The 12,592-nt window shown below is 52.7% G+C and overlaps 6 protein-coding genes across 6 annotated transcripts; 3 read left to right on the forward strand and 3 right to left on the reverse strand.

Moving 5' to 3' along the window:
- Positions 1-179: 179 nt before the first annotated feature.
- FIBRA_00069 (uncharacterized protein) lies at positions 180-4,168 on the reverse strand (the record flags this gene model as incomplete). Its single annotated transcript, XM_012321968.1, has 15 exons — positions 180-481; positions 538-574; positions 625-751; positions 809-960; positions 1,016-1,374; positions 1,445-1,804; positions 1,886-2,145; positions 2,212-2,375; positions 2,429-2,524; positions 2,581-2,805; positions 2,867-3,051; positions 3,118-3,400; positions 3,453-3,601; positions 3,653-4,100; positions 4,154-4,168. The coding sequence occupies 15 exons, from the start codon at positions 4,166-4,168 to the stop codon at positions 180-182; spliced, it is 3,162 nt and encodes a 1,053-aa protein (XP_012177358.1).
- Positions 4,169-4,561: 393 nt separating this feature from the next.
- On the forward strand, positions 4,562-5,982 carry FIBRA_00070 (uncharacterized protein; the record flags this gene model as incomplete). Its single annotated transcript, XM_012321969.1, has 9 exons — positions 4,562-4,650; positions 4,866-5,166; positions 5,243-5,248; positions 5,306-5,349; positions 5,415-5,428; positions 5,493-5,510; positions 5,567-5,697; positions 5,769-5,882; positions 5,941-5,982. The coding sequence occupies 9 exons, from the start codon at positions 4,562-4,564 to the stop codon at positions 5,980-5,982; spliced, it is 759 nt and encodes a 252-aa protein (XP_012177359.1).
- A 342-nt stretch (positions 5,983-6,324) lies between these two features.
- Positions 6,325-8,048, reverse strand: FIBRA_00071 (uncharacterized protein; the record flags this gene model as incomplete). Its single annotated transcript, XM_012321970.1, has 4 exons — positions 6,325-6,661; positions 6,721-7,417; positions 7,475-7,798; positions 7,850-8,048. 4 exons carry the CDS (start codon positions 8,046-8,048, stop codon positions 6,325-6,327), a joined length of 1,557 nt encoding a protein of 518 aa, XP_012177360.1.
- A 715-nt stretch (positions 8,049-8,763) lies between these two features.
- Positions 8,764-9,547, forward strand: FIBRA_00072 (uncharacterized protein; the record flags this gene model as incomplete). Its single annotated transcript, XM_012321971.1, has 7 exons — positions 8,764-8,792; positions 8,843-8,949; positions 8,997-9,059; positions 9,120-9,165; positions 9,218-9,329; positions 9,387-9,432; positions 9,492-9,547. 7 exons carry the CDS (start codon positions 8,764-8,766, stop codon positions 9,545-9,547), a joined length of 459 nt encoding a protein of 152 aa, XP_012177361.1.
- Positions 9,548-10,163: 616 nt separating this feature from the next.
- On the forward strand, positions 10,164-11,664 carry FIBRA_00073 (uncharacterized protein; the record flags this gene model as incomplete). Its single annotated transcript, XM_012321972.1, has 4 exons — positions 10,164-10,682; positions 10,737-11,087; positions 11,149-11,239; positions 11,288-11,664. The coding sequence occupies 4 exons, from the start codon at positions 10,164-10,166 to the stop codon at positions 11,662-11,664; spliced, it is 1,338 nt and encodes a 445-aa protein (XP_012177362.1).
- Positions 11,665-11,882: 218 nt separating this feature from the next.
- Positions 11,883-12,447, reverse strand: FIBRA_00074 (uncharacterized protein; the record flags this gene model as incomplete). The annotated part of the gene is made up of 3 exons (XM_012321973.1): positions 11,883-11,972; positions 12,026-12,194; positions 12,254-12,447. 3 exons carry the CDS (start codon positions 12,445-12,447, stop codon positions 11,883-11,885), a joined length of 453 nt encoding a protein of 150 aa, XP_012177363.1.
- Between the last annotated feature and the right edge of the window lie 145 nt (positions 12,448-12,592).

Genomic DNA, 12,592 nt, shown 5'->3' on the forward strand with positions numbered 1-12,592 from the left:
CCCCCCCCCCCGCGCGCATGCGCTCAAGCCTTAGGGCCATCGCATTCCCTGCAGTCACGCCCTCGCTGCGTGCATACAATATATTACAAATGGCAGAGGACTAGACTAGAGGCTACAGCATGTGCGAATCGAACGTCCGTCCAGGAGGAAGGAAAAGTGCGGTGCCCACGAGGGCCTGCCTACGACTTCTTCAGGGTCAGCTTGATCTTGGGTCCCCCCCCAGACGGCGTCGACGGCACCTCCTCCTCGTCCTCCATCGCCATCACAGGCGGGCTCGTCGCGAGCGGCGACGGCCCGTGCCCCCCCAGGCCCAGCGACGCATTCGGCCGCAGCGTGTTCGCCCCCCCAGCGTACAGACTGTCTGCGCCGGGCCCGTGCCCGAACCCGGACCCGCCCCCGGGCGGGCTCGCCGCGACAGGCGTGGCCAGCGGGGGATTGCCCGAGTTGAATTCCGCCCACCGTGGGCACTTGCGGTTCGTTTCTGTCCGCTCCATTCAGTTCGACCGCCCCGCGTGCACATTCTCCATTCGCACTCACTCATATGACCCATCTGCCCACAATGTCCGCACCGTCTCTGCACAATGTACGTAAGATCTGGCTATCGAGAGAGCAGCGCACACGTACGGTCGTGTCAGGCTTGACAGGCCGATTGAGTTGCATCGGCGTCCCTCCCTCCTTGACAATCTTGGCGTTCTTCCGGTGAAGACGCCTCTCCTGGTTCTTCTTCATCCTCGCTATCTCTTCCTCCAGCCTGCCCGCCCAGCCGATAAGCTGCGATTCCCAATCTCGCCAAACGCACACCACGTACCGCTTCTTCGCACGCCTGTCCTTGTCCGCATCCCCAGTCGGCGCCAGCGCGTCCGCCGTCGTCGTCTCCTCCTCTAACGCCTGCCGCCTCTTGACATACGCGCTGATCACAGCGTTGTCACGGATTATTTCCGTCTTCCACTCCCCGTCAACCTGATTTCAAATACCCCCTCAACATCGCGTAATCCGTGCCGGCAATGAGACGTACCAGGCGTTTAATCCGTAGCACTCGCCTCTGCGCATCGGGCCCCAAGCTCATCTCCCGCTCACGCGCGAGGGAAGAGCCCCGGCTGAACGTGGGCGACGACGGTCCCGGCGTCTCGCGGTGCGCCAGGGGAGATGCGGCTGGCGTATACCCGGTCAGCGCGTCCGCGGCCATAGACTGCCTCCGCTGAACCTTCGGCTCTGTCTTCTTCTCCTCTTCGTCCGGGCTGAGCTCTGGCTCGTCCTTCCGGCTCAAAGAGTCGAACTGAGCCTTCCATATGCGCTCAATCTCAGACTTGTAGATTTGCTGCTGCTCGGCGACGTTGTATCGGTGGGCAGACTTGGGGCGGTTCTCAGCCTCGGCTAGGGAGGGGGAGGGGGAGGGGGAAGGGGACTGAGTAGTTTGTCCGATGTCAGCGCGGAGCACACGTACCAAGCTTCTGCCCATAATCCTCGCCGGCTTTCACGAAAATGTCCTTCATGGACACGCGTATGAAGCTAAATGCCTCGCCTCGCCCGGTCGGATCTCCGTCTCCGTGAAGCCGCAGCATGGCCTTTGCCTGCGTGGCAAACAAGAAATTTTTTGTCGTAATCCAGGGCGCCAGCTGCTGTTCCACGGACAGATTCCCCTCGTCGTCCTCGGCGACTTCCCCATTGAAGCTGTATCCAGCGTCCTGCAGGTGGCGCTGACCGACCTGCATGCTCTCGGAAAGGACCACCTGTTCCGGCGTGACCATTTTGAGCATATCTACATCAGATGGAATGGTCCAGTTGGCCTTCAGACGCCAGAACCCTTGATGTGGACCCCGGCGGTGGTACTCCATGAATTCCTTTCATGCCGTTCAGCAGCTGTCTCTGTTTGGGCATAGCATACCGGGACTCGCCTTTAGACGTTGCCTCATCTGGAGCTCGTTCTGATCAGGAAAGTACTTCATCAGCCGAGAAATCTTGAGCCTCTCTTCTGCGCTCTTCTGCAGCAACTTGAATGCAATGATCTGAAGTCGGTGTTTGATCGTGTTCGTTATCTTCCGTGAATGGGGCCCAGGAACTTCTGTCACAGGATATGTCTGTCCCACAACGAACATGTTCTTGATCTCACGGATATAATATTTGGCATCGTTCTTGCACGTCGACCTGGCAGTATCGGGATCGGGATCAGAGCAGCGCCCACGAGTAAAAGGGGGTCAGTAATCAGCGCACCGTATTACCAAGAAATCCGTGGGGTATGATTTCTGCCGGAACAAAGGAGCACGGATGAGGTTGCTATACAGAGCAGGAACAGTCTGACCCGGGTACACATAACCAAATTTCATGAAAGGGGATTCGTCCTGGGGTTCGATAATGATGGGCTCCCCGAGGTCATACTGTCAATACAAAAATGAGTCCCCAGATGGATTATCAAAAGGGGATGTGCCACCTTTGGAACGTGCTCATCCTTCTCGCTGCGTTTACGGTAGTAATTCACAAGTATGCTGCCCATACCAAAGTTGGAGATGATGGGCGGATGTTCTTCCTGTAATCATCGACAAATAAGCACAGGCATGGCCCGCCTGTGAAAAGCCTGCCTACGGAGAATTCCCATAGGACAAAGTTGCTAGTGTCACGCAGACTCAGGTCGCCGGTTCTGTGCAGCCCTTCACCCACGTTACCGCCTTTGCCGACCTTTCTCCCCGCCTTGTCTTTCTTCTTCTTCGCTGTGCGGACTTTGCTGAAGTGGATCTCAACGTTGGCGGGGAACTGCATAGCAGGGCGATGGAACGACCGCGCTTCTTGCTTCGATAATCGGGTCTTGTACTGGTCATTTTATGGAACAATCAGTATCAAATCTCACATTTACTGTATGAAGGGAACACACGAATGGCAACTGGAGTTTCTGAGCAGGGTAGGCATGCTCGACCACAAGCTGGCCAAATGTCTGCCGAACACGATGGCGTCCGCCATCTTTGTTGACCTCGTAGAATTGGTCGTTAGACAGATTGAATTTGTCTTTTGGCTGGATATCCGCTCTGAGTCGCTTGCGAGGCCGGATGGAGTCATACCCTGTGTAACAGTTGGGATAAACAATTACTCCCTTGATGACTTTGCGTCTGAGGCTGTAACACTTACCGACAGGCCTCTCTTCAACTTGAATATCCTCATCGTTGAGTTCCAACATGGTAAAATCTCGGAAAGGAGCACGGGGGCTCCAGATGATGCTTTGTGTCCATACTCCAGACTCGAGCACGTCGTTCTGGGGAGTGGTCAAGTCTGTGGGAGGAGTGGCGAACTGGCTCACAGCGTCCTCTTCCGGTTCATACACAATTTGGTCTTCCCAATTGGAGAGGAGAACCAGGTCAAACGACCGATCATGCAGTGGGATAGAAATAGGAACATCCGAACGTTCGCGCTCCTAGACTATGCCGTGAGCCTCGCCTCGGACACCCTACCGATGAGATACGAACCTTCAAGGCACGCTGGATATCGGCCTCTATACTGCCCGACGACACAACTTCCTCTACACGTTGACTCTCGACTTGCCTCTCCGTGTCACCCACCACTGCCGCGAGGAAAGTTTTGGGAACTTCCTTCTTTCTCGGGTAGACGGTCTCCACTGCTTAAGGAATCAGCACGGGACATGGTCATACTAGAGACACATGCACACCATGGAACGGCCGCTTGGACATCCGGGACTTTTGTGCCGTATATCCTTTGAACAGCTCAGTAAAATTCAGGACCTTATTCCTTTCGAATGTCGGAAATCTCTCGTGCACAGTCTTTGGTCGTTCCACCAGGCGCCTCACGACCCTCTTCCGCTTCTCTTTCTTACCCATTTTCTCCGGTGACACGGCTTCGGCCTTCACCTGCGCGCCCGTTTCAGAGCCCTCGGCCTCCAATTCTCTGTCCACTTCATCCTCCCAGTCCTCCCCTTCACCCGGCCCTACGGCATCTGGATCGTCCCACTTGTCGTTATAGATTTGCTGGGCTGTAAAGCTGGATACTCCCGCAATTCCCAGCTGGTTGGTGAGGCCTGGGCCAGTGGGCAGGTCAAGACCGCTGAGAACGTTGGTGAGAGAGAAGCCAGTCAAGGTTGAGATTACGTCTGTCTCATCCTGGTCTCGTATCAGATCCTGGAACTTTATGAAGGTTAACGGCAAGGATTTACGTGTGCGCCAGACATATGGGCAGACTAGCCAACAAATTCGCGGACGAGTGTTGCAGCTGGTCAAGAGAGGTGTAGGAGTTGCGAAGTTATTGGACTAGAAAACCGAGAGAGATACAAGCGATCCGCAGCAATGTATGCGCGATTTCTAGTCCGAGGGGAGACGACGTCCAGTGCTACGACCTAGACAGCAGCGCACAGTGTCGCCGCCGGCGCTGCGGGCTGGCCTGCGCCGCATGCGGCCACCGGCAGTGGATCGAATTCAGAATCGCGTGACTCGCCGACTAAACGCTATAACAGACGCGCATCGCACTCCGGACTTAAACTGGCAGTCAAAGGGCGTTCATCGTTACTTCCGACCGACGCTCAAGACCAACCCCCGCTCACTCTCAACAATCGAAATACAACTGGATGTCCGAAAAGTTTGGAATGGATAAAGAGCTGGCTGGGAAACTGGAGGTAAGCATTGACCCGATATTGGAGGTCGCGGATCCCGTTGCGTGCGCGAAATGAATTGCCACCGTAACCTTCATATAGGAATTCCATAAGAAAGCAACCGTCGCTGCCAACAATGTTATTTACGTTGTATTTCCGCAAAAGGTCTGTCTTCAATGCCGTGCTATGTCATCTTGAATGTTCACAACAGCATAGATTCTGTAAACATTCGCGTTGCATATTCGCTCTGCGACAGTCCAGCTTATGCATCTCTATGCAGGGAACTTCAAGAACTCATAGACTCGGCTTTAAGTCTATCTTCCCCATTTAATATTGCGCATGCTGCCACCGCAACTGATGTGACGGTGTATCCTCCTCCTGGGCCGCCCTCGGAAGAACCAGAATCCAAGAAACGCAAACTAAACGCTGAAGGTAGCGTGAACGGCACCGCGAGCTCCGGGATAACATCCGTGAACGATACTCAGCATGCGAGGTTGCCTAACCTGATGCTGGCTAACAAACATATTGAGACAGTATACAGCATTCTGAAGAAGGAATGCGAGCAACTAGCAGACGTTTGTGTGAGTTGTTGGCCCTGACTTGAGCATGCTCTTGGCAAGACACATACGTAGCCACATACTCATCTACCCATCTTAGGACAAGGTGAAGCTATGGGTCAATCTTTCTATGCCGAAGTGAGTTCACAGACGGTGCCGCAAGCGCTTTCATGTCTTATCGTCAATTCCCATCCACAGGATCGAAGAGTATGTCGGACGAGACTGACTCATGCATTCTACACATCAACTGACTGATTGGTCTTCGCGTCTAGCGGGGACAACTTCGGTATGCGCTCATCATTCGGCGTTATTTATAGCAATAATTGACTTTCCTCATCGATCTTGTGCAGGTGTGCAGATTCAGGAAGGTATACGCTTCGATTGGGGTCCATTTGCGAGTTTCTGAGTGCATGTATTTCCCTAGAGGTTCTCACCGAGCTCCACCGGTCTCAGGAAAGCGCATACAACCTCCGTGATGCATGCAGGCAGGCCCATCTAGGGAGAGCAAAGATATGTTCCAAGATCATCAAGTATCCGCACGTCGAAGATTACACGGTATGTCTCGTTCGCAATACAGGGGCGACCGGTGACTAATCGTGGAATATTCGTTCCGATTCTCGAACTAGCTGGCGCTGAAAGAACATGACGAGAAGCAACTCTACGTGGCACGACAGAACCTGCTTGACTTACGGAATGTCTATGCTATTCTCACAGACCTTTTGCACAAGAACATGACGAAGGTATGACGCATTTGTTATGGGCTCAGCGCGCCCAGCCGGCTTATTGTCCCCCTTTCAGATTCGTTCACCGAAAGGCAACAATCATTCATCTTTGTATTAACGAATTCTTTTCGCGACCCGCGGGGCGTTCGACTTCAGTCACTGAGGATATCTCGGTTCCCAACGTTCAATCGGGTGCCTAGGACATTTGTCCATTCTCCGTCCCAAGACATCTTCTGTAGTTTCGCTTCAGCATGTGCCATATTACCTTCAATTCCATAAGACACCTGATTAGATGGCACTTCGGCATGTCTGCTTTCTGCATCCGCCTCGCGCCGGCGGAACTAGGTAAGGACTTCACTACCCATGTCCCAGCTTTTGCTTTACTAGCAACATGCTCGTGTGAGCCATCACACACTGCAGGAGAATGGTAAGTGATAGAGCACTATGGCTACAATATATATTACACTGAGATCGTCTTGAATACATTAAACCCGTCTAATGCCGTGCTAATGACCGTGCCGGGTATTTGTGGATGCCAGTGTACCTCTTTGACATCCTTTTGCCCCTGGTGGACAAAGAGCAGCTGGGGCGGCACGTCGCGGCCACCTTCAGGTGTTTCCTCCATCGCCCCTGTTTCCTCATCATCTTGCTCAACTGCAAGATCCCATAGCGTGATTTGATCGTCCGCGCCGGAAGCAGCAAAGATAGAATCTTCTGTTGGATGCCATTCAATGGACGTGATGGGTGCCCCGTGCCAGGTGAAGGTGGCGACGGGGGTAGGGTCGGGGGTAGATGCCCTACCCAACTGCGTTAGCATGGCATTTGCGGTGAGGCTGTGTTCACAACAGGTACGTACCCCTTCCTATTAACGTTCCGCAGATCCCACACCTTTATGCCTCCCTCGTCCCCCCCGCTCAACAACAAGTATGTCGTTGCCCTATTCCAGCTGATAACGTTGACGTCGCTCTCGTGCGCCCGCTCAATTCCCGCAACACTCTTCCGACCCTTGCTCCTCACGTCCCATATCTGAATACTCTGATCCGCGGAACAAGATGCAAATACAGTTGCTTCCGTGGGACTCCACTGCAGGTCTTCGACACTAGAAGTGTGTGAAGTAAAAGGCTGAGACAGGGCGCTGAAGCCTGAGGGTGTGGTAGTAGTCAGGTAGATTTTGGATTGAATGTCGCCCGTGAGGAGTCGCAATGCAGATGAACTCGTCTCATTAGACGCAGCCCAGTCCATCGCGAATCCTTCCGCGCGCCCATGCGAGCTCAATGTAAATGCAGGAGTGTGTGTTCTCGATTTGTCGTAAGAGTACCCTGGAACGTCCAACGCTTCCATCAAAGGACGAACATCCCAGATGTGAACATTTCCTGTCTCTGCCCAGCTCGCGACATAATATGGCTGTGAAGGAGGGGGGAGAGCGGACGATGATGGCATGGGCTGCGCTCGGACGCGATTCACGCCACCAAAATGGGGCACTGATCGAAACTCTAGGATGGGGTCTTCGTCTAGGGTATCGTCTTCGTCTTCATCATCCTCATCCGAATCATCTGGACAACCCTTTGTCAGCATGACCAAACTTCCGGCAGCATAAAGTGGTCACATACCTGGGTCCCTCTGAGTACGCTGCAATGAGCTCATCTTATACACCGAGATCTCGTTGTTTTTCGCTGTGTCTGCTTGTGTTCCTGCAACAATATAGGCAGTGGCGGGAAATCGCTGCCTCTGATCGCCCAGATTATCCCGCAGGACATCGAATGAGAGACACGGCCAGTTCACGTTCATCGAATGTCGCATGATGTAAACTGTGTCGTCTGGTTCCAGAATCTCGTCGCTCTCGAGTTTATGCACTCCTGGGATGAACACGTTTGGGGCGGCAGGCTTCTCATCTGATTCCTCGATAGCGGGCAGCACTTGGTCTACATCCATGCCTTAAAACATGAAATTAGCGTACGTACATTGGTCCTACTACACATCCATACCGTCTTCTTGTTCGTTCTCCGCGCCATCTACAACCTCTTCGTCGCTCTCGAACTCGTCCTCCCATCCGTCTTCAAACTCGCCCATTTCGTCTTCGGAAGCAGCATTTTGACGGCCCTTGTCTCCTTTCGGGGCTCTCTTGTTCGCTCGTGAATTAGTGAGTGATGACGAGTCGGTCTCTGTTGCGGTGCGTTTTGACATGACGGCCAGATGTAGTGCGTGGAGCTCCCAGTGCGGATTCGAGTGTCTGCCTTGTACAGACCCAAGAGGCGCCGAAATTTTGAGAGCCAAATTATTGGCTACACGTGATCCAAGCGCAGATCCGAGATTAAGATCGACTTAGATTCGATCCGCTGTTGGACGGTCTAGCGCACGCCGCAAATTAGCCTAATAAATTGCAACTGCCGATACTATGTTGTCAATAATAGGTGATCATGTCTCGACACGCTGCTCGCTGTGGGCACCGAGATTGCGCTGTGGTCTCCATGACAAGCCTAAAGCTACTGAAAGTCCCGGGCATCTCCGGACAGGGCGACATGCAAGCCAATGGTGCTCCTTGGAACAAACGAGGTCTCTCCGTCAACTCCTTCAAGTTTCAACTCACCGACCACACATAGAACCGCTCTCTCCTTCTCACTGCTTACGTCGGATCCAGACTTGAGCTGCCGGACCTCTGACGCGGTCTACGTCTGCGAGTGCTGCGCCGCCGTTCTCCATCCAGGCTTGCGCGTATCTTTCTATTGAGTACTCGCGTTCCCTGCCGACTGCTGACGTCTCCTCCTAGGGTATTGCCTGACTCATCATTTTCCCCCGCTTTTCTCGGAGCGCGAAGATATAAATATTGTTGTCAAGGACCCAGTGTACACAAAAAAGCCCCAACCAACATCCTCTCTCTCCGTAGTTCTAGTTCCTCACAATGTCTACCACTATTCTTCTGACCCGGGAGTGAGCCTCTATCTTCTTCGTTTGACTTATACTTATGCTGCGTCTCTTAGACATATATATCCCGCTGCTGCTATCATTTCAACGTTTTGGGTAACCTTATTCCAGACCATTAAAGTTGGGGCTGCACGCAAGCGTGCCGGCATCGAGTATCCTCAACGTGTGTTTATATATTCTGTCCGATTTTCCTTTCTCATTTTCGTTCAGTCTATGCGGAGAAGGCCGAGGTCAAGGCTTCGAAAGATGCAAGTATCTTCAACTGCACACAACGTCAGCTTCTTTCGGATGTATGCGGTTCAAATTCAAGCTGATGCATACAATATGATTTAGGTGCTCACCAGAATACCCTCGAGAACTTGCCCTCTGTCCTTGCTAGGTTCATCACATATCCCGCGTCCGTAGGGACTTGCTGAACGAATATCTCTTAGTACTGCCATCTTGTCACTGAGGCATCCGCTTGTGGCTGCATCCATCTGTGGTATTTGGTCCTTCTCGCGCGTCCTTTACACCATCGGATACAGCACTGGGAACCCCGCTCGTGTGCGTGTAGCTCAATGCTGTCTAGACCGAATGTCTGTAGCTGACATTGAATTGTAGCGCAATTTCTTCGGCGCCGCTGCCTTCAGTATCATCTCCTCGACATGTATGTCTTGTTGTTTTCGAGCATGACGCAGTCTCATACTTACGTTACACCATTCGCAGCTCTCCTGCTGGGATCCACTTGGACTCTCATTGAACTTCTGCGGGACATTGCGTGATAGAAGCCTGTGTTCTTGCAAAGTCGGGCGGTTTTCTCTCTGAATACGTGGACATCCATTGTACATACGTCGACTGGAATCGTAAAATCCCATCAGATTGGCGGAGCTTGGAGAGGATACTCAAACAGGTCACACAGTACATGTCTTGTCAGCAGATTTTGCATTATCGGAGTTCTGTGTCCTAAATCCCTAGTAAGTAATGGAGTCTTGTCGCTTGCGCGTCACAGTTGCTTTGTTGAGTGAACCTGATACCTTCAATCCATCATACGTACATAATTCACTCGTCTTGTCAACGAATCATGAGAGCAAGCTTTGTGCAAGTTTGACCGTTAATCAAAGCAGAATGAAGTGATACACGAACTGGGGCTCCATGTCGACGATACACTACCGTCTGTTTACCTCGCTTTGTACGCACCGTAAATGTGGGCCGTATGCCGGAGCACTTCACCTCTGTCCCCGGTGGTTCACAAAAGGGTGCTTTCCGTATACTCTTGATGGCTCGTTCGACCTTCGACTCCTATCGCTGCTCTTCAACTACAAACCTCCGGATAAACTCCTTGTCGACTGTATCCAGCGACCTCAAACCCTCCAAATCATCAGGTTACAACTGACTATCATGTTAGGTCCCTCTTCTCGCCCATCTCTGCCCACGTCCTCGTCAGACTTTGCTCTACCTCCTTCAACGTCATCACCATCCACCACCAGTCCCACATATGCGGCGGACGATCTCAGTCCTTTTATGTTGCGCTTCAGACGCCCGAGTCTTCTAGTACCCCGCCCTACTGCTCCAGGCGACCGTCCTCTTCGTAGTCCCCTAGCCACAACATCAACAACTCGCAGTTCTAGCACTACTGTCAGTCCAGACGAGTCCGAAAGTGAGCGCGAGAATGTCAAGATGTGGACGGATGACACTCCTCCGTCTGGGAACTCTGGCTCGGGCACCCCGCTCCTGCCTGGACCGACAATAGTAGAACCACAACGCAACCGAGATGGTGTCAGGAAGAGAAGTAGAAGTAGACCGCGAAGCCCATCCACTCCTCCGCCTCGAAATCGTGGCTCTTCGGCCCTCAACGACTTCCCACCAGAAGCCCCAAACTCTGTGCCTCGCGCGCATGGCCGCAGGCTGTCGCATAATGTGTGTACCTTGCCCTTCACCTGATTAAGTATGTCTAATAATCGTTGTCAACAGGTAAGAGTGCCGCGCATCCTCTCCCTCATCTCCCAATCGCGTCCAGAGGAAAGCGAGGTGCAATCGGAGGCTCAGTTCCAGAGGCTCGTTGCATCGTGCTGTGAGCTCCCGTCACACCAGCGTATCCCCCGCGCAGCGTCTGATCGCGGGAGATATCCCGAAGAGGCCGATGTGGAGGAACCACATCGCGAAGATACGCCCAGCGATGATGGCGAACTCGACGATGCCGTGCCTTTTGCTTACGTGCAGCCGATCAGCATCATGAAACCTGTGACTCCCGCACACAGTGTCAATGGTGATGACATGGGCATGTTGGACAGTCCCGGGGGAATGGCCATGGATGTCGATATGGTCCGTGTTATTTTTGCGTATCCATTGACGCTGGGACTGATCGTCCTGTTCATTCTCATAGCCTTCGTCCTCGATGGGCTCGCCTATAGTATCTTCATGGCGCTACACGCCACCACCAACGTCTAGTGCAGTCCGTAACAACAAGCGAAAGGGTAGGCACGCCATTTTTATATTCTACACATCGCTAACTACATCTGTAGTGGATGACCGTTACGACCCATACCCTACTGCGAACAAAAGGCGTGCAGTGTCCCCATCTTTGTCTTATCTCCGCGAATCCCAACCGTCTCTCTTCAACTCGCGTATCGCTATGGGCACACCACGCTTGACAATGCCAACGCCGGTACCGATTTCCACAGCCTGCAGCTCTGCCGCATCTTCTCCCATAGTCGGCTCGTCCTCCTCGTATTTCGCTCGCGGTTCCACGAGTGTCATGTCAAGTCCAACATTGCGGGCACAGATAGGGTTGTCAAGCCCTGTCCTCAGACCGATCTTGCCTCGCCCGAAGCGGCATGGTGAAGATGAACGCGAAGTTGAGGGTGCTGGCGAAGCTGTCGGCGGATTGACCCTATCATGAAGACCTCGATCTTCTCTCATATTCTATACCTTTTCGCGCATTAGGATAGGAATCTTGGCCGCATTGGATATATCACCATTGTTTTTTGCACTCATTTGATCATCTACTGTATCACTCCCGATCGGTCTACTATCGTCATATTACATTGTCGTCTTGCATTATACAGCCCTAGAATCTCACTTTGTATATATACAGCGGCTGCAGTGGACTCCCTGCATCTAGCTTCCTCTGTATGTTGTGTATGAATAGGGGCTTATCAGTAGCGGAATGTGATAATGTTCGTCAGGATTTGACACTTCGAATGTAATCTGGATGATAGAATGTCGAGATGAGAAAGGATTGCAGTCGATGCTGCACCTACCTCGACCCATGGATAGAAACATTGTCGACCAGTGTGTTCAAAGTAGTCTTTCGTTTTAAAGACGACTTTGTAAAGCGTGCCTGTCTTCAGTTTGGCAAGCTCTTCCTTGCTCTGACCCGCTCCGGGCTGCGGCCAGAGCTGCATGCACCGCCCGTCTGCATCGGTCACTCTACCCATGGACAATTTCAGACGCGGCGCTGGGGCTGGTCGAAGATACACATATCGCACCCTTCAGCTAGTGGATCGAATATCTCCGTGTTGTTGGCGAACGCATGATGAACTTGCACCCGGACTAGTATGCCCGCTGCTGGTTTGCCCAGCGAAGAATCGAGCACTGAGGTGAGCTCAGTTTCATACAATGCGAGACCCTCGAGTAACAGATGAAGCATACCATGACAAGTTATAGGAGATTTCAAGGCCATTTTGGCTTCCAATCAGCAGGATGTGAGTCCGAATACTATTGGAACGCTAATGGACACCAGCCGTGGCACTGACGGCGGCTTGAACCGACATGATGCGCCGATCGGAAGGGCGGGTTCACGTGATATGCGTGTCTGAAATTTGGAC

The sequence above is a fragment of the Fibroporia radiculosa genome (assembly GCF_000313525.1).
Source record: "Fibroporia radiculosa TFFH 294 genomic supercontigs, scaffold31, whole genome shotgun sequence".
NCBI lineage: Eukaryota > Fungi > Basidiomycota > Agaricomycetes > Polyporales > Fibroporiaceae > Fibroporia > Fibroporia radiculosa.